This window comes from Oncorhynchus masou, chromosome 17 (assembly GCF_036934945.1).
Source record: "Oncorhynchus masou masou isolate Uvic2021 chromosome 17, UVic_Omas_1.1, whole genome shotgun sequence".
NCBI lineage: Eukaryota > Metazoa > Chordata > Actinopteri > Salmoniformes > Salmonidae > Oncorhynchus > Oncorhynchus masou.
Window position 1 is genome coordinate 2717928 of NC_088228.1, and position 26062 is coordinate 2743989.

A 26062-nucleotide genomic window follows, 5' to 3' on the forward strand; every position below is an offset into this window, starting at 1 on the left:
CCACTGACCTGTGGCTGGGTGTTTGACCAGGCTGAGTGGGGATGGCTGGGTGTGTTTGACCAGGCTGAGTGGGGATGGCTGGGTGTGTTTGACCAGGCTGAGTGGGGATGGCTGGCTACACCACTGACCTGTGGCTGGGTGTTTGACCAGGCTGAGTGGGGATGGCTGGCTACACCACTGACCTGTGGCTGGGTGTGTTTGACCAGGCTGAGTGGGGATGGCTGGCTACACCACTGACCTGTGGCTGGGTGTGTTTGACCAGGCTGAGTGGGGATGGCTGGCTGTGTTTGACCAGGCTGAGTGGGGATGGCTGGCTACACCACTGACCTGTGGCTGGGTGTGTTTGACCAGGCTGAGTGGGGATGGCTGGGTGTGTTTGACCAGGCTGAGTGGGGATGGCTGGCTAAACCACTGACCTGTGGCTGGGTGTGTTTGACCAGGCTGAGTGGGGATGGCTGGCTACACCACTGACCTGTGGCTGGGTGTGTTTGACCAGGCTGAGTGGGGATGGCTGGGTGTGTTTGACCAGGCTGAGTGGGGATGGCTGGCTACACCACTGACCTGTGGCTGGGTGTGTTTGACCAGGCTGAGTGGGGATGGCTGGCTACACCACTGACCTGTGGCTGGGTGTGTTTGACCAGGCTTAGTGGGGATGGCTGGCTACACCACTGACCTGTGGCTGGGTGTGTTTGACCAGGCTTAGTGGGGATGGCTGGCTACACCACTGACCTGTGGCTGGGTGTGTTTGACCAGGCTGAGTGGGGATGGCTGGCTATACCACTGACCTGTGGCTGGGTGTGTTTGACCAGGCTGAGTGGGGATGGCTGGGTGTGTTTGACCAGGCTGAGTGGGGATGGCTGGCTACACCACTGACCTGTGGCTGGGTGTGTTTGACCAGGCTGAGTGGGGATGGCTGGGTGTGTTTGACCAGGCTGAGTGGGGATGGCTGGCTACACCACTGACCTGTGGCTGGGTGTGTTTGACCAGGCTGAGTGGGGATGGCTGGCTACACCACTGACCTGTGGCTGGGTGTGTTTGACCAGGTTGAGTGGGGATGGCTGGCTACACCACTGACCTGTGGCTGGGTGTGTTTGACCAGGTTTAGTGGGGATGGCTGGCTACACCACTGACCTGTGGCTGGGTGTGTTTGACCAGGCTGAGTGGGGATGGCTGGCTACACCACTGACCTGTGGCTGGGTGTGTTTGACCAGGCTGAGTGGGGATGGCTGGGTGTGTTTGACCAGGCTGAGTGGGGATGGCTGGCTACACCACTGACCTGTGGCTGGGTGTGTTTGACCAGGCTGAGTGGGGATGGCTGGCTACACCACTGACCTGTGGCTGGGTGTGTTTGACCAGGCTGAGTGGGGATGGCTGGGTGTGTTTGACCAGGCTGAGTGGGGATGGCTGGCTACACCACTGACCTGTGGCTGGGTGTTTGACCAGGCTGAGTGGGGATGGCTGGCTACACCACTGACCTGTGGCTGGGTGTGTTTGACCAGGCTGAGTGGGGATGGCTGGGTGTGTTTGACCAGGCTGAGTGGGGATGGCTGGCTACACCACTGACCTGTGGCTGGGTGTTTGACCAGGCTGAGTGGGGATGGCTGGCTACACCACTGACCTGTGGCTGGGTGTGTTTGACCAGGCTGAGTGGGGATGGCTGGCTGTGTTTGACCAGGCTGAGTGGGGATGGCTGGCTGTGTCCATCCCAGTCTGTGTTGGAGTGTCTGTGATGATCTGTGTTGTGTTGAGGCTGGTGGATCTGCTGGAGGGGCTGGTGGTGCTGAACCCTGCCCTGTCCCTGGGTTGGCTGGGGCTGGGTCTCTAAGATGGTCTGGAGGTCGGCCTTGCAGAGGGGGAGAGGTTTGGGCTCTGTAGAGGAGGCCTGCTGAGCTGCTGCGGTCCTGCTCTGGGCTTTGTGCTCCTCCAGGTACTGAGGTGGAGGACCCAACGCCTGGCCCACCTGGAAGTACAGGTACCTCAGAGCCTGGAACACAGTGAGAAATCAGCATATCAATCCTCATTGGCAGTTGGTCTCTTCTGGGGATAGGGTTAACATGTACACCTGTATGGTCTCTTCTGGGGATAGGGTTAACATGTACACCTGTATGGTCTCTTCTGGGGATAGGGTTAACATGTATACCTGTATGGTCTCTTCTGGGGATAGGGTTAACATGTATACCTGTATGGTCTCTTCTGGGGATAGGGTTAACATGTATACCTGTATGGTCTCTTCTGGGGATAGGGTTAACATGTATACCTGTATGGTCTCTTCTGGGGATAGGGTTAACATGTATACCTGTATGGTCTCTTCTGGGGATAGGGTTAACATGTACACCTGTATGGTCTCTTCTGGGGATAGGGTTAACATGTATACCTGTATGGTCTCTTCTGGGGATAGGGTTAACATGTACACCTGTATGGTCTCTTCTGGGGATAGGGTTAACATGTATACCTGTATGGTCTCTTCTGGGGATAGGGTTAACATGTATACCTGTATGGCCTCTTCTGGGGATAGGGTTAACATGTATACCTGTATGGTCTCTTCTGGGGATAGGGTTAACATGTATACCTGTATGGTCTCTTCTGGGGATAGGGTTCACATGTATACCTGTATGGTCTCTTCTGGGGATAGGGTTAACATGTATACCTGTATGGTCTCTTCTGGGGATAGGGTTAACATGTATACCTGTATGGTCTCTTCTGGGGATAGGGTTAACATGTATACCTGTATGGTCTCTTCTGGGGATAGGGTTAACATGTACACCTGTATGGTCTCTTCTGGGGATAGGGTTAACATGTATACCTGTATGGTCTCTTCTGGGGATAGGGTTAACATGTATACCTGTATGGTCTCTTCTGGGGATAGGGTTAACATGTATACCTGTATGGTCTCTTCTGGGGATAGGGTTAACATGTATACCTGTATGGCAGTGGGTCTCTTCTGAGGGTTCCACTGCAGCATGTCCCTCATCAGAACCAGGGCCTCATTGGAGGCGTTGGGGACCAGCAAACGCAGGCTGGTCGGGACACACTGGGGGAAACGAAAGTTCATCGAGGCTGCTAGGTTGTAGCCCTCGGGCCAGTCCATCTGGTTATGGGAAGATGAAGAAAGAAAGTTGAGTAAGCAACAAGAAAAGCAACAAGAAAAAACAGCAACAGTAACAGCAACAGGGCCTCCCGATTGGCGCAGCGGTCTAAGGCACTGAGGGAAGCCAGTTGAGGAGTCACTACAGCCTCGGATTCAATCCCAGGCTTTGTCGCAGCTGGCCGTGACCTGGAGAACCATGAGGTTGAACCATTGTGTTTCAGAGGACACATGGCTCTCGATGAGACAAGACCGTAACAAAAAATTAGACACCACGAAAATGGGGTAAAAAAAAATAATGCAGCAACAGTAACAACAGCAACAACAGCAACGACAACAACAGTAACAGCAACTTCAGTAACAGCAGCAACAGTAAAAGCAACAGTAACATCAACAACAGCAACAGTAAAAGCAAAGGCAGCAACTGTAACAGCAGTAGTAACAGCAGAAACAGCAACAGTAACAGCAGTAACAGTAACAGTAACAGTAACAACAGTAACAGCAGCAACAGTAAGAGTAACAGTAACAGCAGCAACAGTAACAGTAACAGCAGCAACAGTAACAGTAACAGCAGTAACAGTAGTAACAGTAACAGTAACAACAGTAACAGTGACAGTGACAGTGACAGCAGTAACAGTAACAACAGTAACAGTAACAGTAACAGTGACAGCAGCAACAGTAGTAACAGTAACAGCAGCAACAGTAACAGTGACAGTAACAACAGTAGCAGTAACAGTAACAGTAACATCAACAACAGCAACAGTAAAAGCAAAGGCAGCAACTGTAACAGCAATAGTAACAGCAGAAACAGCAACAGTAACAGCAGTAACAGTAACAGTAACAGTAGCAGTAACAGTAACAGTAACAGCAGCAACAGTAACAGCAACAGTAACAGTAACAGTAACAGTAACAGTAACAGCAGTAACAGTAACAGTAACAGCAGCAACAGCAACAGTAACAGCAGTAACAGTAACAGTAACAGTAACAGTAACAGCAGCAGCAGCAACAGTAACAGTAACAGTAACAGTAACAGCAGCAACAGCAACAGTAACAGTAACAGTAACAGTGACAGTAACAGCAGTAACAGTAACAGCAGCAGCAGTAACAGTAACAGTAACAGTAACAGCAGCAACAGAAACAGTAACAGTAACAGTAACAGTGACAGCAGCAACAGTAACAGTGACAGTAACAGCAGTAACAACAGTAGCAGTAACAGTAACAGTAACAGTAACAGTAACAGTAACAGTAACAGCAGCAGCAGCAACAGTAACAGTAACAGTAACAGTAACAGCAGCAACAGCAACAGTAACAGTAACAGTAACAGCAACAGTAACAGCAGTAACAGTAACACAGTAACAGTAACAGTAACACAGTAACAGTAGTAACAGTAACAGTAACAGTAACAGTAACAGTAACAGTAACAGCAGCAACAGTAAACAGTAACAGTAAACAGTAACAGTAACAGCAGTAACAGTAACAGTAACAACAGTAACAACAGTAACAGTAACAGTAACAGCAATAGTAACAGCAGAAACAGCAACAGTAACAGCAGTAACAGTAACAGCAGTAGCAGTAACAGTAACAGCAGTAACAACAGTAACAGTAACAGCAGTAACAGTAACAGTAACAGCAGTAACAACAGCAACAGTAACAGCAGTAACAGTAACAGCAGTAACAGTAGCAACAGTAACAGTAACAGCAGCAACAGTAGCAACAGTAACAGTAACAGCAGCAACAGTAGCAACAGTAACAGTAACAGCAGTAACAGTAGCAACAGTAACAGTAACAGTAACAGTAACAGCAGCAACAGTAGCAACAGCAGCAACAGTAACAGTAACAGCAGCAACAGTAGTAACAGCAGTAACAGTAAAAGTAACAGCAGTAACAGTAGCAACAGTAACAGTAGCAACAGCAACAGTAACAGCAGTAACAGTAAAGTAACAGCAGTAACAGTAACAGTAACAGCAGCAACAGTAACAGTAACAGCAGCAACAGTAGCAACAGTAACAGCAGCAACAGTAGTAACAGCAGTAACAGTAAAAGTAACAGCAGTAACAGTAGCAACAGTAACAGCATCAACAGTAACAGTAGTAACAGCAGTAACAGTAACAGTAACAGCAACAGTAGTAACAGTAACAGCAACAGCAGCAACAGTAACAGCAGTAACAGTAGTAACAGCAACAGTAACAGCAGTAACAGTAACAGCAGTAACAGCAGCAACAGTAACAGTAACAGTAACAGCAGCAACAGTAGTAACAGTAACAGCAGCAACAGTAGTAACAGTAACAGCAGCAACAGTAGTAACAGTAACAGCAACAGCAGCAACAGTAACAGTAACAGCAGCAACAGTAGTAACAGTAGTAACAGTAACAGCAACAGTAGTAACAGTAACAGCAGTAACAGTAGTAACAGTAACAGCAGCAACAGTAACAACAGTAACAGTAACAGTAACAACAGTAACAGTAACAGCAGTAACAGTAACAGCAGTAACAGTAACAACAGTAACAGCAGTAACAGCAACAGTAACAGCAGTAACAGTAACAGCAGTAACAGCAGCAACAGTAACAGCAGTAACAGTAACAGCAGTAACAGCAGCAACAGCAGTAACAGTAACAGCAACAGCAGCAACAGTAACAGCAGCAACAGCAGTAACAGTAACAGCAACAGCAGCAACAGTAACAGCAGCAACAGCAGTAACAGTAACAGCAGTAACAGCAACAGTAACAGCAGCAACAGTAACAGTAACAGCAGTAACAGTAACAGTAACAGCAGCAACAGTAACAGTAACAGCAGCAACAGTAACAGTAACAGCAGTAACAGTAACAGTAACAGCAGCAACAGTAGCAACAGTAACAGTAACAGCAGCAACAGTAGTAACAGCAGTAACAGTAAAAGTAACAGCAGCAACAGTAACAGTAACAGCAGCAACAGTAACAGTAACAGCAGCAACAGCATCAACAGTAACAGTAGTAACAGCAGTAACAGTAACAGTAACAGCAGTAACAGTAACAGCAGTAACAGTAACAGCAGTAACAGTAACAGTAACAGCAGCAACAGTAGTAACAGTAACAGTAACAGCAGCAACAGTAACAGCAGTAACAGTAACAGCAACAGCAGTAACAGTAACAGCAGTAACAGTAACAGTAACAGCAGTAACAGCAGCAACAGTAACAGTAACAGCAGCAACAGTAGTAACAGTAACAGCAGCAACAGTAGTAACAGTAACAGCAACAGCAGCAACAGCAGTAACAGTAACAGCAACAACAGTAACAGCAGTAACAGTAACAGCAGTAACAGCAACAGTAACAGCAGTAACAGTAACAGTAACAGCAGCAACAGTAGTAACAGTAACAGCAGCAACAGTAGTAACAGTAACAGCAGCAACAGTAGTAACAGTAACAGCAGCAACAGCAGCAACAGCAGTAACAGTAACAGCAACAGCAGCAACAGTAACAGCAGTAACAGCAGCAACAGTAGTAACAGTAACAGCAGCAACAGTAGTAACAGTAACAGCAGCAACAGTAGTAACAGTAACAGCAGCAACAGTAGTAACAGTAACAGCAGCAACAGCAGCAACAGCAGTAACAGTAGTAACAGTAACAGCAGTAATAGCAGCAACAGCAGCAGCAACAGTAACAGTGTGTGTGTGTGTGTGTGTGTGTGTGTGTGTGTGTGTGTGTGTGTGTGTGTGTGTGTGTGTGTGTGTGTGTGTGTGTGTGTGTGTGTGTGTGTGTGTACACATGTATGACTGAATATTCTTGTCCACCTTCTTCATGGTGCCCAGCACCTGGCAGATCTTGAAGATCTCGTCCACCTCGCTGTTTCCAGGAAACAGAGGTCTGAGTGTGTAGAGCTCTGCCATGATGCAGCCCACTGCCCAGATGTCTATAGGAGAGCTATAGGACTGGGACCTCAGGAGAACCTCAGGGGCGCGGTACCTGGGGACGGGAGGAGACAGGAGGATCTGTCAGACTATAGAGCTGAGACAGGATTGTGTCGAGGCACAGAGATCTGGGAAGAGTACCAAAATATTTCTGCAGCATTGAAGGGCCCCAAGAACACAGTGGCCTCCATCATTCTTAAATGGAAGATGTTTGGTGTCTTCACTATTATTCTACAATGTAGAAAATAGTTTTTTTTTTAAATAAAGAAAAACCCTTGAATGAGTCGGTGTGTCCAAACTTTGACTGGTGTGCAAATCAAACATTTTACCATCTAGTTGAGACGTATTCAGTGTAGGGAGGCTGGGAGCGTATCTCTCTGGCCAACCCAAAGTCAGCTATCTTCACCAGCTCTGGACCCATACAGAGCAGGTTCTCTGGTTTAATGTCACGGTGGAAGTAACCTGGAGAGACAGAGCGTATTGACACACTTATCATAAGAGCATTTGATGAGAGGGAACTGTTGAATATCAATCACTGCTTCCCAATTCCGTTAAATCCCCTTCTATCCAAAAGTGTGCACTTTTTCTTACACGAATCCAATGCCTTCAAATGGAGTGAACGAACAAGTGCACACTTTGGGGTAAAGGGGGATAATCAGAGGTGCTGTTCAATTATTATCTCAAGATCATAAAGACTCTACAACCCACCAGACACACTGAAGACGAACATTAAAGTAACTTGAGGGAAAATGAGAGAGAAGAAGACTCTTACCATGTTTTATGTACAAACGCTAAGCCAGTCAGAACTTGGAAAATTATGTTTCTTATTTCATTCTCAGAAAACATCCCGTCTTCTCTGACAACGGAGAGGAGGAGGAAGGAGAGAAGAGGATAGACAGAGAAGGAAAATAAACGCAGAGAAAACTGTCCTCCCCGACGGAGAGTGATACCAACAGCCACGGCCATGACGAATTGATTCAATTAAGAGCAATGGAGGTGGACCTTCTCATGGAAACCTTGACTATAGTCTCTGTCCCTGGCCTGGTGGAGCTTCTCATGGAAACATTGACTATAGTCTCTGTCCCTGGCCTGGTGGACCTTCTCATGGAAACCTCGACTATAGTCTCTGTCACTGGCCTGGTGGACCTTCTCATGGAAACCTCGACTATAGTCTCTGTCCCTGGCCTGGTGGATGTTATCATCAACAGTGGAAACCTTGACTATAGTCTCTGTCCCTGGCCTGGTGGACCTTCTCATGGAAACCTCGACTATAGTCTCTGTCCCTGGCCTGGTGGACCTTCTCATGGAAACCTCGACTATAGTCTCTGTCCCTGGCCTGGTGGACGTTATCATCAACAGTGGAAACCTTGACTATAGTCTCTGTCCCTGGCCTGGTGGACCTTCTCATGGAAACCTCGACTATAGTCTCTGTCCCTGGCCTGGTGGACGTTCGTGGAAATGACTCATAGTCTCTGTCCCTGGCCTGGTGGAGTGGAAACCTTGACTATAGTCTCTGTCCCTGGCCTGGTGGACCTTCTCGTGGAAACCTTGACTATAGTCTCTGTCCCTGGCCTGGTGGACCTTCTCGTGGAAACCTTGACTATAGTCTCTGTCCCTGGCCTGGTGGACCTCATCAACAGTGGAAACCTTGACTATAGTCTCTGTCCCTGGCCTGGTGGACCTTCTCAGTGGAAACCTTGACTATAGTCTCTGTCCCTGGCCTGGTGGACCTTCATCAGTGGAAACCTTGACTATAGTCTCTGTCCCTGGCCCTTGGACTATAGTCTCTGTCCCTGGCCTGGTGGACCTTCTGACTATAGTCTCTGTCCCTGTGGAAACCTTGACTATAGTCTCTGTCCCTGGCCTGGTGGACTGGCCTATAGTCTCTGTCCCTGGCCTGGACCTTCTCATGGAAACCTTGACTATAGTCTCTGTCCCTGGCCTGGTGGACCTTCTCGTGGAAACCTCTGACTATAGTCTCTGTCCCTGGCCTGGTGGACGTTCTCATCAACAGTGGAAACCTTGACTATAGTCTGCTGTCCCTGGCCTGGTGGACCTTCATCAGTGGAAACCTGTCCCTGGCCTGGTATAGTCTCTGTCCCTGGCCTGGTGGACGTTTCTCATGGAAACCTTGACTATAGTCTCTGTCCCTGGCCTGGTGGACCTTCTCAGTGGAAACCTCGACTATAGTCTCTGTCCCTGGCCTGGTGGACCTTCTGTCAGTGGAAACCTGACTATAGTCTCTGTCCCTGGCCTGGTGGCTCTCAACAGTGGAAACCTTGACTATATGGAGTCTCTCCCTGGCCTGGTGGAAATCAACAGTGGAAACCTTGACTATAGTCTCTGTCCCTGGCCTGGTGGACGTTATCATCAACAGTGGAAACCTTGACTATAGTCTCTGTCCCTGGCCTGGTGGACGTTATCATCAACAGTGGAAACCTTAGTCTCTGTCCCTGGCCTGGTGGACGTTATCATCAACAGTGGAAACCTTCTATAGTCTCTGTCCCTGGCCAGTGGAAACCTTGACTATAGTCTCTGTCCCTGGCCTGGTGGACTATAGTCTTCATCCCTGGCCAGTGGAAACCTTGACTATAGTCTGCTGTCCCTGGCCTGGTGGACGTTATCATCAACAGTTGACTATAGTCTGCTGTCCCTGGCCTCATCAACAGTGGAAACCTTGACTATAGTCTCTGTCCCTGGCCTGGTGGGACGTTCTCATCAACAGTGGAAACCTTGACTATAGTCTGCTGTCCCTGGCCTGGTGGACGTTATCATCAACAGTGGAAACCTTGACAGTCTGCTGTCCCTGGCCTGGTGGAAACCTTGACTATAGTCTGCTGTCCCTGGCCTGGTGGACGTTATCATCAACAGTGGAAACCTTGACTATAGTCTGCTGTCCCTGGCCTGGTGGACGTTATCATCAACAGTGGAAACCTTGACTATAGTCTCTGTCCCTGGCCTGGTGGACGTTATCATCAACAGTGGAAACCTTGACTATAGTCTGCTGTCCCTGGCCTAGTGGACGTTATCATCAACAGTGGAAACCTTGACTATAGTCTGCTGTCCCTGGCCTGGTGGACGTTATCATCAACAGTGGAAACCTTGACTATAGTCTGCTGTCCCTGGCCTGGTGGACGTTATCATCAACAGTGGGAATAGTCTGCTGTCCCTGGCCCTTGACTATAGTCTGCTGTCCCTGGCCTGGTGGACGTTATCATCAACAGTGGAAACCTTGACTATAGTCTGCTGTCCCTGGCCTGGTGGACGTTATCATCAACAGTGGAAACCTTGACTATAGTCTGCTGTCCCTGGCCTGGTGGACGTTATCATCAACAGTGGAAACCTTGACTATAGTCTGCTGTCCCTGGCCTGGACGTTATCATCAACAGTGGGACGTTATCATCATCACTATAGTCTGCTGTCCCTGGCCTGGTGGACCTTCTCGTGGAAACCTTGACTATAGTCTGCTGTCCCTGGCCTGGTGGACGTTATCATCAACAGTGGAAACCTTGACTATAGTCTCTGTCCCTGGCCTGGTGGACGTTATCATCAACAGTGGAAACCTTGACTATAGTCTGCTGTCCCTGGCCTGGTGGACGTTATCATCAACAGTGGAATCAACAGTGGAAACCTTGACTATAGTCTGCTGTCCCTGGCCTGGTGGGACTATAGTCTGCTGTCCCTGGCCGTTATCATCAACAGTGGAAACCTTGACTATAGTCTGCTGTCCCTGGCCTGGTGGACGTTATCATCAACAGTGGAAACCTTGACTATAGTCTGCTGTCCCTGGCCTGGTGGACGTTCTCATCAACAGTGGAGTAGTCATATTTATTTAATTTAACCTTTATTTTATCAGGGAGTCCACATTGAGTGTAAGGCTTATTTTTCAAAGTGAGCCGTGCATGAACACAACTTATAAAAATGCACAAGATTCAAACATGAAAACGTAATACAATACTACAAGCAATTTAAGAATAATCCCAATCCTCAATACGGAGGTCTTCCATCAACAACTTGAACTGCCCTGGGGGCACCATATACGATGCAGAAACACTCAAAGAAGATGAACCTAACTTAGTGGAGATTAAAAGGGACCTCCGGAGTTAGTCATCCCTGTGGGTCTGGTGACTCGTATGTCTATAATTTAACAATGAAGTAAAGTATGGTGGAAGTTTGCACACGAGGGCTTTATAAACAAAAAGAGAGCAATGCATTATCCATATCTGGCCCGTATCTAGCCCATAGCCATATCTAGCCTATACCCATACCATGCCCATATCTAGCCCATACCCTGCCCAAATCCATATCTAGCCCATACCCATACTAAGCCCATATCTAGTCCATACCAAGCCCATACACAAGCCCATAGCTAGCCCATACCCATACCAAGCCCATATCTAGTCCATACCCATACCAAGCCCATATCTAGCCCATACCAAGTCCATACCCATACCAAGCCCAAACCCCATATCTAGCCCATACCAGGACCCATATCTAGCCCATATCCATACCAAGCCCATATCTAGGGCACACCCATATGTAGCCCATAACCATATCTAGCCTACATATAATGCCCATATCTTGGCCATAACCATATCTAGCCCATATCTCGCCCATATCTATATCTCGCCCATATCTAGCCCATACCCATATCTAGTCCATGTCTGGCACGTCACCATATCGATATCTGGCCCATATCCATATCTAGCCCATACCCATATCTAGTCCATGTCTGGCACATCACCATATCGATATCTGGCCCATATCCATATCTAGCCCATACTCATATCTAGTCCATGTCTGGCACGTCACCATATCGATATCTGGCCCATACCCATATCTAGCCCATGCCCATATCTAGCCCATACCATGCCCATATTTAGCCCATACCCACATCTAGCCCATACCATGCCCATATCTGGCCCATTCCCATACCAAGCCCATATCTAGCCCAAACCCATATCTAGCCCATACCGGGACCCATATCTAGCCCTTATCCATACCAAGCCCATATCTAGCGCACACCCATATCCAGCCCATATCTAGCCCATAACCATACCTAGCCCATAACCATATCTCGCCCAGACCCATATCTCGCCCATATCTAGCCCATACCCATATCTAGCTCATAACCATATTGAACCCATATATATCCCATACCCATACCTCGCCCATATCCATATCTAGCCCATACCAGGCCCATATCTAGCCCATACCAAGCCCATATCTAACCCATACCCATATCTAACCCATACCCATATCTAGCCTATGCCCATACCATACCATTCCCACATCTATCCCATACCAATATCTAGCCCATACTATGCCCAAATCTCGCCCATACCTAGCCCATACCAATTCCATGCCCATATCTAGCCCATACCCATACCATGCCCATATATAGCCCATGCCCATATCTAGCCCACACCATGCCCATACCATGCCCATATCTAGTTCATACCCATACCATGCCCATATCTAGCCCATATTTAGCCCATACACATATCTAGCCCATACCCAGCCCATATCTAGCCCATACCATGCCCATATCTAGTTCATACCCATACCATGCCCATATCTAGCCCATACACATATCTAGCCCATACCCAGCCCATATCTAGTCCATACCATGCCCATATCTAGCCCATACCCACCCCATATCTAGCCTAAACCAAGCCCATGCCCAGCCAATATCTAGCTCATATCTAGCCCATACCCATATCTAGCCCATACCCAGCCCATACCAATACCAAGCCCATATCTAGCCCATACCCAGCACATATCTAGCCCACATCTAGCCCACATCTCAAGTCAGTATATGTAGCTACACTACAAAAGGTGCTAAGTAGAAACATATAGGGTTCTTTGCATACGGGAACTCTTTTGGTGTTCTACCTAGAACCCTCTATGTAGGGTTCTCCATAGAAACCCCTGTAAATGGTTATACTTACAACCCTTTGAAGGGTTCTACCAAGAACGGTTCAACCAACCTTACAATTTAAAGGCCAACTCTTTATGACAATACATTACATCTATCACAAGGCCTTTCGTTGAGGGCCTAGTTATACCCTAACACAGTGGATGTAGGAAACTCCTGGTTTACAGGCCACATCAGGCCTGCAAGTCACATTATACTGGCCTGCAAAGTGATGTGTAATTCCTATTGGAATCCAGACAATGAGGATATCCAACAATTGCATTCAGAATGACTGCCAGGGTAGGTGAGATTCACCAAGATTCACCAGATTCACCAATGAGTCTACCTGTCCTAAATCATCTAAACTGGAACAACCATCTCAGTGACGGGTGCAATACATCCAACTACTAACAGTTTGGATTTGTTTAGAACAATGTATGTTATTTATCTTTGTGTAGCAGAAGATTAATCAACCAATCAATGTACTTCACATGACATACAGATATTGAAACAAACCATTCTGAAAATCAAACTGCAGTAGATCCTGCTGGGAAATATGATAATAATTTGCGTTTGTGTAGGTTAAAACACTGAAAACTGAGTCAAAATGACAATCACACTCAACTCTGGTTATAAACACTAACACTGTGGTTCTTTTCCAATTTGCTGTGTACTATAAAATAGACTACTGGTTCACTCATGCTCCATTCTAATCTCCTACTCTCTGCAACCACAAAATAACAAAAAATACTAATTTTAAATAAATAAATCATGGCAAAGATATCAACTATGTAAAATGATTAAGGGAATACCAGATACAGTTGAAATCGGAAGTTTGCATACACTTAATGTTGGAGTCATTAAAACTCATTTTTCAACCACTCCACAAATGTCTTGTTACCAAACTATAGTTTTGGCAAGTTGGTTAGGACATCTACTTGGTGCATGACACAAGTCATTTTTCCAACAATTGTTTACAGACAGATTATTTCACTGTATCACAATTCCAGTGGGTCAGAAGTTTACATACACTAAGTTGACTGTGCCTTTAAACAGCTTGGAAAATTCCCGAAAATTATATCATGGCTTTAGAAGCTTCTGATAGGCTAATTGACATCATTTGAGTCAATTGGAAGTGTACCTGTGGATGTATTTCAAGGCGTACCTTCAAACTTCAAAGTACCTCTTTGCTTGACATCATGGGAAAATGAAAAGAAATCAGCCAAGACCTCAGAAAAAAATTGTAGACCTCCACAAGTCTGGTTTGTCTTTGGGAGCCATTTCCAAACGCCTGAAGGTACCACATTCATCTGTACAAACAATAGTACGCAAGTATAAACACTATGGGACCACGCAGCCGTCATACCGCTCAGGAAGGAGACGCGTTCTGTCTCCTAGAGATGAATGTACTTTGTACGAAAAGTGCAAATCAATCCCAGAACAACAGCAAAGGACCTTGTGAAGATGCTGGAGGAAACAGGTACAAAAGTATCTATATCCACAGTAAAACAAGTCCTATATCCACAGTAAAACGAGTCCTATATCTACAGTAAAAAGAGTCCTATATCCACAGTAAAAAGAGTCCTATATCCACAGTAAAAAGAGTCCTATATCGACATAACCTGCTCAGCAAGGAAGAAACCACTGCTCCAAAACCGACATAAAAAAGCCAGACTACGGTTTGCAACTGCACATGGGGACAAAGATCGTACTTTTTGGAGAAATGTCCTCTGGTCTGATGAAACAAAAATACAACTGTTTGGACATAATGACCATCTTTATGTTTGGATGGAAAAAGGGGGATGCTTGCAAGCCGAAGAACACCATACCAACCGTGAAGCATGGGGGTGGCAGCATCATGTTGTGGGGGTGCATTGCTGCAGGAGGGACTGGTGCACTCCACAAAATAGATGGCTTCATGAGGAACAAAAATTATGTGGATATATTGAAGCAACATCTCAAGTCAGGAAGTTAAAGCTTGGTCGCAAATGGGTCTTCCAAATGGACAATGACTCCAAGCATACTTCCAAAGTTGTGGCAAAATGGCTTAAGGACCACAAAGTCAAGTTATTGGAGTGGCCATCACAAAGCCCTGACCTCAATCCTATAGAAAATGTGTGGGCAGAACTGAAAAAGCATGTGCGAGCAAGGAGGCCTACAAACCTGACTCAGTTACACCAGCTCTGTCAAGAGGAATGGGCTAAAGTTCACCCAACTTATTGTTGGAAGCTTGTGGAAGGCTACCCGAAACATTTGACCCGAGTTAAATAAAAAAAAAAGCAATGCTACCAAATACTAATTGAGTGTATGTAAACTTCTGACCCACTGGGAATGTGATGAAAGAAATAAAAGCTGAAATAAATCACTCTCTACTATTATTCTGACATTTCACATTCTTAAAATAAAATGGTGATCCTAACTGACCTAAGACAGGGATTTTTTACTCTGATTAAATGTCAGGAATTGTGAAAAACTGAGTTTAAATATTTTTGGCTAAGGTGTATGTAAACTTCCGAATTCAACTGTACATGAACAAATATTCCCATGTAGGTACACTTTAAAACACACACACATAAAAACTGATCGGATGACTCAACTGATGTTATAGTTTAAACATGGACGTAAACACTAATGCTCAAAATCATTAAAAAAAACAAAAAAAACATTTTCTCCCAGAAATGATTCTTAGGATGTTAAACCCGTTGCCTTACAAAGAACACTGGTCTTCCAAATATAGTTATTCTTCCGTAGAACCCGATCGCTCCTCAAAGAACCCTTTGTTGGAACTTTTGTATATCTCGCTAAGAGTGTAGCCAATACATGATCTATTGCTTGAATAGTTATGAACAGCATTCCTTTCAAAGATCATTTTGACCGGTGGATAATATTGTCTCTGACTACGGGGTTGGGCAAGCGTTCAGAATCGACTACGAGTAGGCTATGCATTGTGATCATATTGTAGCGAAGGGAGAGGCAGGGACGCAAGCCCAGGTCGCTGGAGTGAAAAGGAAAACACCCTACACATCGCGCCAATAGGGTAATAACTCAACCGGTGGGAATTTTAACCTGGATTATCCTGGATCCCTACAATATTCAGTCTCAGTGTCTCTTGTACCTTCAGTGAGAGGTCTCTCGCTGGGCTGGGGAACCTACCATGTTTATGGATAAAGGAGAGTCCCTGTAATATCTGAAACAGCATGTTCCTGATCACTGACTCAGGGAACAATCTCTGTCTGGAAAGATGAACATCAATACATTTCACATTTTAGTCATTTAGCAGATGCTCTTATCCAGAGCGACATACAGTCAGTTTTTCGGGGTAACCGAGCTCGGTAAAGACAACCACATATCACAATCCTTGTATGTAAAACTTTCCTCAATACATGACGACTCAATCAGATCATACATACATAGGAACGTTCACAGATAAAAGGTCTCATTTCAACAACTACAGATCAATTTACATCCATCTGAACTGTCCAAGAAATAACATACTATTAACAAACTACTATTTCCTGAAAAATAACTAGTAACAAATTAAACTGGTTATTGTTTCTCGTTATTTGATTGATAATATTGATGATTGATTGACCCTACCTGTCCTTCATCAGCTGGTAGAGGTTTTCCTTCATGTACTCAAAGACAAAGTAGAGATGGTCATTCTCTCGGATCACCTCCTTCAGCTTCACGACGTTGGCATGGCTCAACTTCTTCAGAGACTGGAAACGTAAAACATACACATATTGCTTTGTATGGAGTGACATTAGCTAATGTACAACATATGTTTACTCTTACGTCAAATGAGAAAGGTGGGTAAATGTCAGAAACCCAGAACTAAAATCTGGAGTAATTGCGTGAGATGCTACATTTATAGTATGTTAAGTAGAGATTGTGCAGGAGAGATTACTGAGAGGTTGTAACAACTCTGTAGGTGTAGGAGAGATTACTGAGTGGTTGTAACAACTCTGTAGGTGTAGGAGAGATTACTGAGTGGTTGTAACAACTCTGTAGGTGTAGGAGAGATTACTGAGTGGTTGTAACAACTCTGTAGGTGTAGGAGAGATTACTGAGTGGTTGTAACAACTCTGTAGGTGTAGGATAGATTACTGAGTGGTTGTAACAACTCTGTAGGTGTAGGAGAGATTACTGAGTGGTTGTAACAACTCTGTAGGTGTAGGAGAGATTACTGAGTGGTTGTAACAACTCTGTAGGTGTAGGAGAGATTACTGAGTGGTTGTAACAACTCTGTAGGTGTAGGAGAGATTACTGAGTGGTTGTAACAACTCTGTAGGTGTAGGAGAGATTACTGAGTGGTTGTAACAACTCTGTAGGTGTAGGAGAGATTACTGAGTGGTTGTAACAACTCTGTAGGTGTAGGAGAGAACTGAGAGGTTGTAACAACTCTGTAGGTGTAGGAGAGATTACTGAGTGGTTGTAACAACTCTGTAGGTGTAGGAGAGATTACTGAGTGGTTGTAACAACTCTGTAGGTGTAGGAGAGATTACTGAGTGGTTGTAACAACTCTGTAGGTGCAGGAGAGATTACTGAGTGGTTGTAACAACTCTGTAGGTGTAGGAGAGATTACTGAGTGGTTGTAACAACTCTGTAGGTGTAGGAGAGATTACTGAGTGGTTGTAACAACTCTGTAGGTGTAGGAGAGATTACTGAGTGGTTGTAACAACTCTGTAGGTGTAGGAGAGATTACTGAGTGGTTGTAACAACTCTGTAGGTGTAGGAGAGAACTGAGAGGTTGTAACAACTCTGTAGGTGTAGGAGAGATTACTGAGTGGTTGTAACAACTCTGTAGGTGTAGGAGAGAACTGAGTGGTTGTAACAACTCTGTAGGTGTAGGAGAGATTACTGAGTGGTTGTAACAACTCTGTAGGTGTAGGAGAGATTACTGAGTGGTTGTAACAACTCTGTAGGTGTAGGAGAGATTACTGAGTGGTTGTAACAACTCTGTAGGTGTAGGAGAGAACTGAGTGGTTGTAACAACTCTGTAGGTGTAGGAGAGATTACTGAGAGGTTGTAACAACTCTGTAGGTGTAGGAGAGAACTGAGAGGTTGTAACAACTCTGTAGGTGTAGGAGAGATTACTGAGTGGTTGTAACAACTCTGTAGGTGTAGGAGAGATTACTGAGAGGTTGTAACAACTCTGTAGGTGTATGAGAGATTACTGAGTGGTTGTAACAACTCTGTAGGTGTAGGAGAGATTACTGAGTGGTTGTAACAACTCTGTAGGTGTAGGAGAGAACTGAGTGGTTGTAACAACTCTGTAGGTGTAGGAGAGATTACTGAGTGGTTGTAACAACTCTGTAGGTGTAGGAGAGATTACTGAGTGGTTGTAACAACTCTGTAGGTGTAGGAGAGAACTGAGAGGTTGTAACAACTCTGTAGGTGTAGGAGAGATTACTGAGTGGTTGTAACAACTCTGTAGGTGTAGGAGAGATTACTGAGTGGTTGTAACAACTCTGTAGGTGTAGGAGAGAACTGAGAGGTTGTAACAACTCTGTAGGTGTAGGAGAGATTACTGAGTGGTTGTAACAACTCTGTAGGTGTAGGAGAGATTACTGAGTGGTTGTAACAACTCTGTAGGTGTAGGAGAGATTACTGAGTGGTTGTAACAACTCTGTAGGTGTAGGAGAGATTACTGAGTGGTTGTAACAACTCTGTAGGTGTAGGAGAGATTACTGAGTGGTTGTAACAACTCTGTAGGTGTAGGAGAGATTACTGAGTGGTTGTAACAACTCTGTAGGTGTAGGAGTGATTACTGAGTGGTTGTAACAACTCTGTAGGTGTAGGAGAGAACTGAGTGGTTGTAACAACTCTGTAGGTGTAGGAGAGATTACTGAGTGGTTGTAACAACTCTGTAGGTGTAGGAGAGAACTGAGTGGTTGTAACAACTCTGTAGGTGTAGGAGAGATTACTGAGTGGTTGTAACAACTCTGTAGGTGTAGGAGAGATTACTGAGTGGTTGTAACAACTCTGTAGGTGTAGGAGAGATTACTGAGTGGTTGTAACAACTCTGTAGGTGTAGGAGAGATTACTGAGTGGTTGTAACAACTCTGTAGGTGTAGGAGAGATTACTGAGTGGTTGTAACAACTCTGTAGGTGTAGGAGAGATTACTGAGTGGTTGTAACAACTCTGTAGGTGTAGGAGAGATTACTGAGTGGTTGTAACAACTCTGTAGGTGTAGGAGAGATTACTGAGTGGTTGTAACAACTCTGTAGGTGTAGGAGAGATTACTGAGTGGTTGTAACAACTCTGTAGGTGTAGGAGAGATTACTGAGTGGTTGTAACAACTCTGTAGGTGTAGGAGAGATTACTGAGTGGTTGTAACAACTCTGTAGGTGTAGGAGAGATTACTGAGTGGTTGTAACAACTCTGTAGGTGTAGGAGAGAACTGAGAGGTTGTAACAACTCTGTAGGTGTAGGAGAGATTACTGAGTGGTTGTAACAACTCTGTAGGTGTAGGAGAGATTACTGAGTGGTTGTAACAACTCTGTAGGTGTAGGAGAGATTACTGAGTGGTTGTAACAACTCTGTAGGTGCAGGAGAGATTACTGAGTGGTTGTAACAACTCTGTAGGTGTAGGAGAGATTACTGAGTGGTTGTAACAACTCTGTAGGTGTAGGAGAGATTACTGAGTGGTTGTAACAACTCTGTAGGTGTAGGAGAGATTACTGAGTGGTTGTAACAACTCTGTAGGTGTAGGAGAGATTACTGAGTGGTTGTAACAACTCTGTAGGTGTAGGAGAGAACTGAGAGGTTGTAACAACTCTGTAGGTGTAGGAGAGATTACTGAGTGGTTGTAACAACTCTGTAGGTGTAGGAGAGAACTGAGTGGTTGTAACAACTCTGTAGGTGTAGGAGAGATTACTGAGTGGTTGTAACAACTCTGTAGGTGTAGGAGAGATTACTGAGTGGTTGTAACAACTCTGTAGGTGTAGGAGAGATTACTGAGTGGTTGTAACAACTCTGTAGGTGTAGGAGAGAACTGAGTGGTTGTAACAACTCTGTAGGTGTAGGAGAGATTACTGAGAGGTTGTAACAACTCTGTAGGTGTAGGAGAGAACTGAGAGGTTGTAACAACTCTGTAGGTGTAGGAGAGATTACTGAGTGGTTGTAACAACTCTGTAGGTGTAGGAGAGATTACTGAGAGGTTGTAACAACTCTGTAGGTGTATGAGAGATTACTGAGTGGTTGTAACAACTCTGTAGGTGTAGGAGAGATTACTGAGTGGTTGTAACAACTCTGTAGGTGTAGGAGAGAACTGAGTGGTTGTAACAACTCTGTAGGTGTAGGAGAGATTACTGAGTGGTTGTAACAACTCTGTAGGTGTAGGAGAGATTACTGAGTGGTTGTAACAACTCTGTAGGTGTAGGAGAGAACTGAGAGGTTGTAACAACTCTGTAGGTGTAGGAGAGATTACTGAGTGGTTGTAACAACTCTGTAGGTGTAGGAGAGATTACTGAGTGGTTGTAACAACTCTGTAGGTGTAGGAGAGAACTGAGAGGTTGTAACAACTCTGTAGGTGTAGGAGAGATTACTGAGTGGTTGTAACAACTCTGTAGGTGTAGGAGAGATTACTGAGTGGTTGTAACAACTCTGTAGGTGTAGGAGAGATTACTGAGTGGTTGTAACAACTCTGTAGGTGTAGGAGAGATTACTGAGTGGTTGTAACAACTCTGTAGGTGTAGGAGAGATTACTGAGTGGTTGTAACAACTCTGTAGGTGTAGGAGAGATTACTGAGTGGTTGTAACAACTCTGTAGGTGTAGGAGTGATTACTGAGTGGTTGTAACAACTCTGTAGGTGTAGGAGAGAACTGAGTGGTTGTAACAACTCTGTAGGTGTAGGAGAGATTACTGAGTGGTTGTAACAACTCTGTAGGTGTAGGAGAGAACTGAGTGGTTGTAACAACTCTGTAGGTGTAGGAGAGATTACTGAGTGGTTGTAACAACTCTGTAGGTGTAGGAGAGATTACTGAGTGGTTGTAACAACTCTGTAGGTGTAGGAGAGATTACTGAGTGGTTGTAACAACTCTGTAGGTGTAGGAGAGAACTGAGAGGTTGTAACAACTCTGTAGGTGTAGGAGAGATTACTGAGTGGTTGTAACAACTCTGTAGGTGTAGGAGAGATTACTGAGTGGTTGTAACAACTCTGTAGGTGTAGGAGAGATTACTGAGTGGTTGTAACAACTCTGTAGGTGTAGGAGAGATTACTGAGAGGTTGTAACAACTCTGTAGGTGTAGGAGAGATTACTGAGTGGTTGTAACAACTCTGTAGGTGTAGGAGAGATTACTGAGAGGTTGTAACAACTCTGTAGGTGTAGGAGAGATTACTGAGTGGTTGTAACAACTCTGTAGGTGTAGGAGAGATTACTGAGTGGTTGTAACAACTCTGTAGGTGTAGGAGAGATTACTGAGAGGTTGTAACAACTCTGTAGGTGTAGGAGAGATTACTGAGTGGTTGTAACAACTCTGTAGGTGTAGGAGAGATTACTGAGTGGTTGTAACAACTCTGTAGGTGTAGGAGAGATTACTGAGTGGTTGTAACAACTCTGTAGGTGTAGGAGAGATTACTGAGTGGTTGTAACAACTCTGTAGGTGTAGGAGAGATTACTGAGTGGTTGTAACAACTCTGTAGGTGTAGGAGAGATTACTGAGTGGTTGTAACAACTCTGTAGGTGTAGGAGAGATTACTGAGTGGTTGTAACAACTCTGTAGGTGTAGGAGAGATTACTGAGTGGTTGTAACAACTCTGTAGGTGTAGGAGAGATTACTGAGTGGTTGTAACAACTCTGTAGGTGTAGGAGAGATTACTGAGTGGTTGTAACAACTCTGTAGGTGTAGGAGAGATTACTGAGTGGTTGTAACAACTCTGTAGGTGTAGGAGAGATTACTGAGTGGTTGTAACAACTCTGTAGGTGTAGGAGAGATTACTGAGTGGTTGTAACAACTCTGTAGGTGTAGGAGAGAACTGAGAGGTTGTAACAACTCTGTAGGTGTAGGAGAGATTACTGAGTGGTTGTAACAACTCTGTAGGTGTAGGAGAGATTACTGAGTGGTTGTAACAACTCTGTAGGTGTAGGAGAGATTACTGAGTGGTTGTAACAACTCTGTAGGTGTAGGAGAGATTACTGAGAGGTTGTAACAACTCTGTAGGTGTAGGAGAGATTACTGAGTGGTTGTAACAACTCTGTAGGTGTAGGAGAGATTACTGAGAGGTTGTAACAACTCTGTAGGTGTAGGAGAGATTACTGAGTGGTTGTAACAACTCTGTAGGTGTAGGAGAGATTACTGAGTGGTTGTAACAACTCTGTAGGTGTAGGAGAGATTACTGAGTGGTTGTAACAACTCTGTAGGTGTAGGAGAGAACTGAGAGGTTGTAACAACTCTGTAGGTGTAGGAGAGATTACTGAGAGGTTGTAACAACTCTGTAGGTGTAGGAGAGATTACTGAGTGGTTGTAACAACTCTGTAGGTGTAGGAGAGATTACTGAGTGGTTGTAACAACTCTGTAGGTGTAGGAGAGAACTGAGAGGTTGTAACAACTCTGTAGGTGTAGGAGAGATTACTGAGTGGTTGTAACAACTCTGTAGGTGTAGGAGAGATTACTGAGTGGTTGTAACAACTCTGTAGGTGTAGGAGAGATTACTGAGTGGTTGTAACAACTCTGTAGGTGTAGGAGAGATTACTGAGTGGTTGTAACAACTCTGTAGGTGTAGGAGAGAACTGAGAGGTTGTAACAACTCTGTAGGTGTAGGAGAGATTACTGAGTGGTTGTAACAACTCTGTAGGTGTAGGAGAGAACTGAGAGGTTGTAACAACTCTGTAGGTGTAGGAGAGATTACTGAGTGGTTGTAACAACTCTGTAGGTGTAGGAGAGATTACTGAGTGGTTGTAACAACTCTGTAGGTGTAGGAGAGAACTGAGTGGTTGTAACAACTCTGTAGGTGTAGGAGAGATTACTGAGTGGTTGTAACAACTCTGTAGGTGTAGGAGAGATTACTGAGTGGTTGTAACAACTCTGTAGGTGTAGGAGAGAACTGAGTGGTTGTAACAACTCTGTAGGTGTAGGAGAGATTACTGAGTGGTTGTAACAACTCTGTAGGTGTAGGAGAGATTACTGAGAGGTTGTAACAACTCTGTAGGTGTAGGAGAGATTACTGAGAGGTTGTAACAACTCTGTAGGTGTAGGAGAGAACTGAGTGGTTGTAACAACTCTGTAGGTGTAGGAGAGATTACTGAGTGGTTGTAACAACTCTGTAGGTGTAGGAGAGATTACTGAGTGGTTGTAACAACTCTGTAGGTGTAGGAGAGATTACTGAGTGGTTGTAACAACTCTGTAGGTGTAGGAGAGAACTGAGAGGTTGTAACAACTCTGTAAATATAAAAATATATCCCATTTAGCAGACGCTTTTGTCCAAAGCGACTTACAAGTCGGCTGGGGCCACTACTTTTACATATGGGTGGCCCCAGCGGGAATCGAACCCACGACGCTTGGCGTTGCAAGCGCCATGCTCTACCGACTGAGCCACACAGGACCCTGTAGGTGTAGGAGAGATTACTGAGTGGTTGTAACAACTCTGTAGGTGTAGGAGAGATTACTGAGTGGTTGTAACAACTCTGTAGGTGTAGGAGAGAACTGAGTGGTTGTAACAACTCTGTAGGTGTAGGAGAGATTACTGAGTGGTTGTAACAACTCTGTAGGTGTAGGAGAGATTACTGAGTGGTTGTAACAACTCTGTAGGTGTAGGAGAGAACTGAGTGGTTGTAACAACTCTGTAGGTGTAGGAGAGATTACTGAGTGGTTGTAACAACTCTGTAGGTGTAGGAGAGATTACTGAGAGGTTGTAACAACTCTGTAGGTGTAGGAGAGATTACTGAGAGGTTGTAACAACTCTGTAGGTGTAGGAGAGAACTGAGTGGTTGTAACAACTCTGTAGGTGTAGGAGAGATTACTGAGTGGTTGTAACAACTCTGTAGGTGTAGGAGAGATTACTGAGTGGTTGTAACAACTCTGTAGGTGTAGGAGAGATTACTGAGTGGTTGTAACAACTCTGTAGGTGTAGGAGAGAACTGAGAGGTTGTAACAACTCTGTAGGTGTAGGAGAGATTACTGAGAGGTTGTAACAACTCTGTAGGTGTAGGAGAGATTACTGAGTGGTTGTAACAACTCTGTAGGTGTAGGAGAGATTACTGAGTGGTTGTAACAACTCTGTAGGTGTAGGAGAGAACTGAGAGGTTGTAACAACTCTGTAGGTGTAGGAGAGATTACTGAGTGGTTGTAACAACTCTGTAGGTGTAGGAGAGATTACTGAGTGGTTGTAACAACTCTGTAGGTGTAGGAGAGATTACTGAGTGGTTGTAACAACTCTGTAGGTGTAGGAGAGATTACTGAGTGGTTGTAACAACTCTGTAGGTGTAGGAGAGAACTGAGAGGTTGTAACAACTCTGTAGGTGTAGGAGAGATTACTGAGTGGTTGTAACAACTCTGTAGGTGTAGGAGAGAACTGAGAGGTTGTAACAACTCTGTAGGTGTAGGAGAGATTACTGAGTGGTTGTAACAACTCTGTAGGTGTAGGAGAGATTACTGAGTGGTTGTAACAACTCTGTAGGTGTAGGAGAGAACTGAGTGGTTGTAACAACTCTGTAGGTGTAGGAGAGATTACTGAGTGGTTGTAACAACTCTGTAGGTGTAGGAGAGATTACTGAGTGGTTGTAACAACTCTGTAGGTGTAGGAGAGAACTGAGTGGTTGTAACAACTCTGTAGGTGTAGGAGAGATTACTGAGTGGTTGTAACAACTCTGTAGGTGTAGGAGAGATTACTGAGAGGTTGTAACAACTCTGTAGGTGTAGGAGAGATTACTGAGAGGTTGTAACAACTCTGTAGGTGTAGGAGAGAACTGAGTGGTTGTAACAACTCTGTAGGTGTAGGAGAGATTACTGAGTGGTTGTAACAACTCTGTAGGTGTAGGAGAGATTACTGAGTGGTTGTAACAACTCTGTAGGTGTAGGAGAGATTACTGAGTGGTTGTAACAACTCTGTAGGTGTAGGAGAGAACTGAGAGGTTGTAACAACTCTGTAGGTGTAGGAGAGATTACTGAGTGGTTGTAACAACTCTGTAGGTGTAGGAGAGATTACTGAGTGGTTGTAACAACTCTGTAGGTGTAGGAGAGATTACTGAGTGGTTGTAACAACTCTGTAGGTGTAGGAGAGATTACTGAGAGTGTGAGTGGTTGTAACAACTCTGTAGGTGTAGGAGAGATTACTGAGTGGTTGTAACAACTCTGTAGGTGTAGGAGAGATTACTGAGAGGTTGTAACAACTCTGTAGGTGTAGGAGAGATTACTGAGTGGTTGTAACAACTCTGTAGGTGTAGGAGAGATTACTGAGTGGTTGTAACAACTCTGTAGGTGTAGGAGAGATTACTGAGTGGTTGTAACAACTCTGTAGGTGTAGGAGAGAACTGAGAGGTTGTAACAACTCTGTAGGTGTAGGAGAGATTACTGAGAGGTTGTAACAACTCTGTAGGTGTAGGAGAGATTACTGAGTGGTTGTAACAACTCTGTAGGTGTAGGAGAGATTACTGAGTGGTTGTAACAACTCTGTAGGTGTAGGAGAGAACTGAGAGGTTGTAACAACTCTGTAGGTGTAGGAGAGATTACTGAGTGGTTGTAACAACTCTGTAGGTGTAGGAGAGATTACTGAGTGGTTGTAACAACTCTGTAGGTGTAGGAGAGATTACTGAGTGGTTGTAACAACTCTGTAGGTGTAGGAGAGATTACTGAGTGGTTGTAACAACTCTGTAGGTGTAGGAGAGAACTGAGAGGTTGTAACAACTCTGTAGGTGTAGGAGAGATTACTGAGTGGTTGTAACAACTCTGTAGGTGTAGGAGAGATTACTGAGTGGTTGTAACAACTCTGTAGGTGTAGGAGAGAACTGAGTGGTTGTAACAACTCTGTAGGTGTAGGAGAGATTACTGAGTGGTTGTAACAACTCTGTAGGTGTAGGAGAGATTACTGAGTGGTTGTAACAACTCTGTAGGTGTAGGAGAGAACTGAGTGGTTGTAACAACTCTGTAGGTGTAGGAGAGATTACTGAGTGGTTGTAACAACTCTGTAGGTGTAGGAGAGATTACTGAGAGGTTGTAACAACTCTGTAGGTGTA

The 26062-nt window shown here is 44.9% G+C and overlaps 1 protein-coding gene across 1 annotated transcript in view; it reads right to left on the reverse strand.

The window, feature by feature from the left end:
• Positions 1-1103: 1103 nt before the first annotated feature.
• LOC135558325 (serine/threonine-protein kinase MAK-like) overlaps positions 1104-26062 on the reverse strand; it is a 48805-nt gene continuing 23846 nt past the window's right edge. Inside the window, exons 4-9 of the mRNA XM_064992065.1 lie at positions 16483-16604; positions 7741-7824; positions 7298-7456; positions 6852-7023; positions 2921-3088; positions 1104-1984 (exon numbers count right to left, since the gene is read on the reverse strand). Of these exons, the coding sequence (XP_064848137.1) occupies positions 1463-1984; positions 2921-3088; positions 6852-7023; positions 7298-7456; positions 7741-7824; positions 16483-16604 (1227 nt within the window). The 3' untranslated portion in view covers positions 1104-1462. The remainder of the gene's footprint in view (positions 1985-2920; positions 3089-6851; positions 7024-7297; positions 7457-7740; positions 7825-16482; positions 16605-26062) is intronic.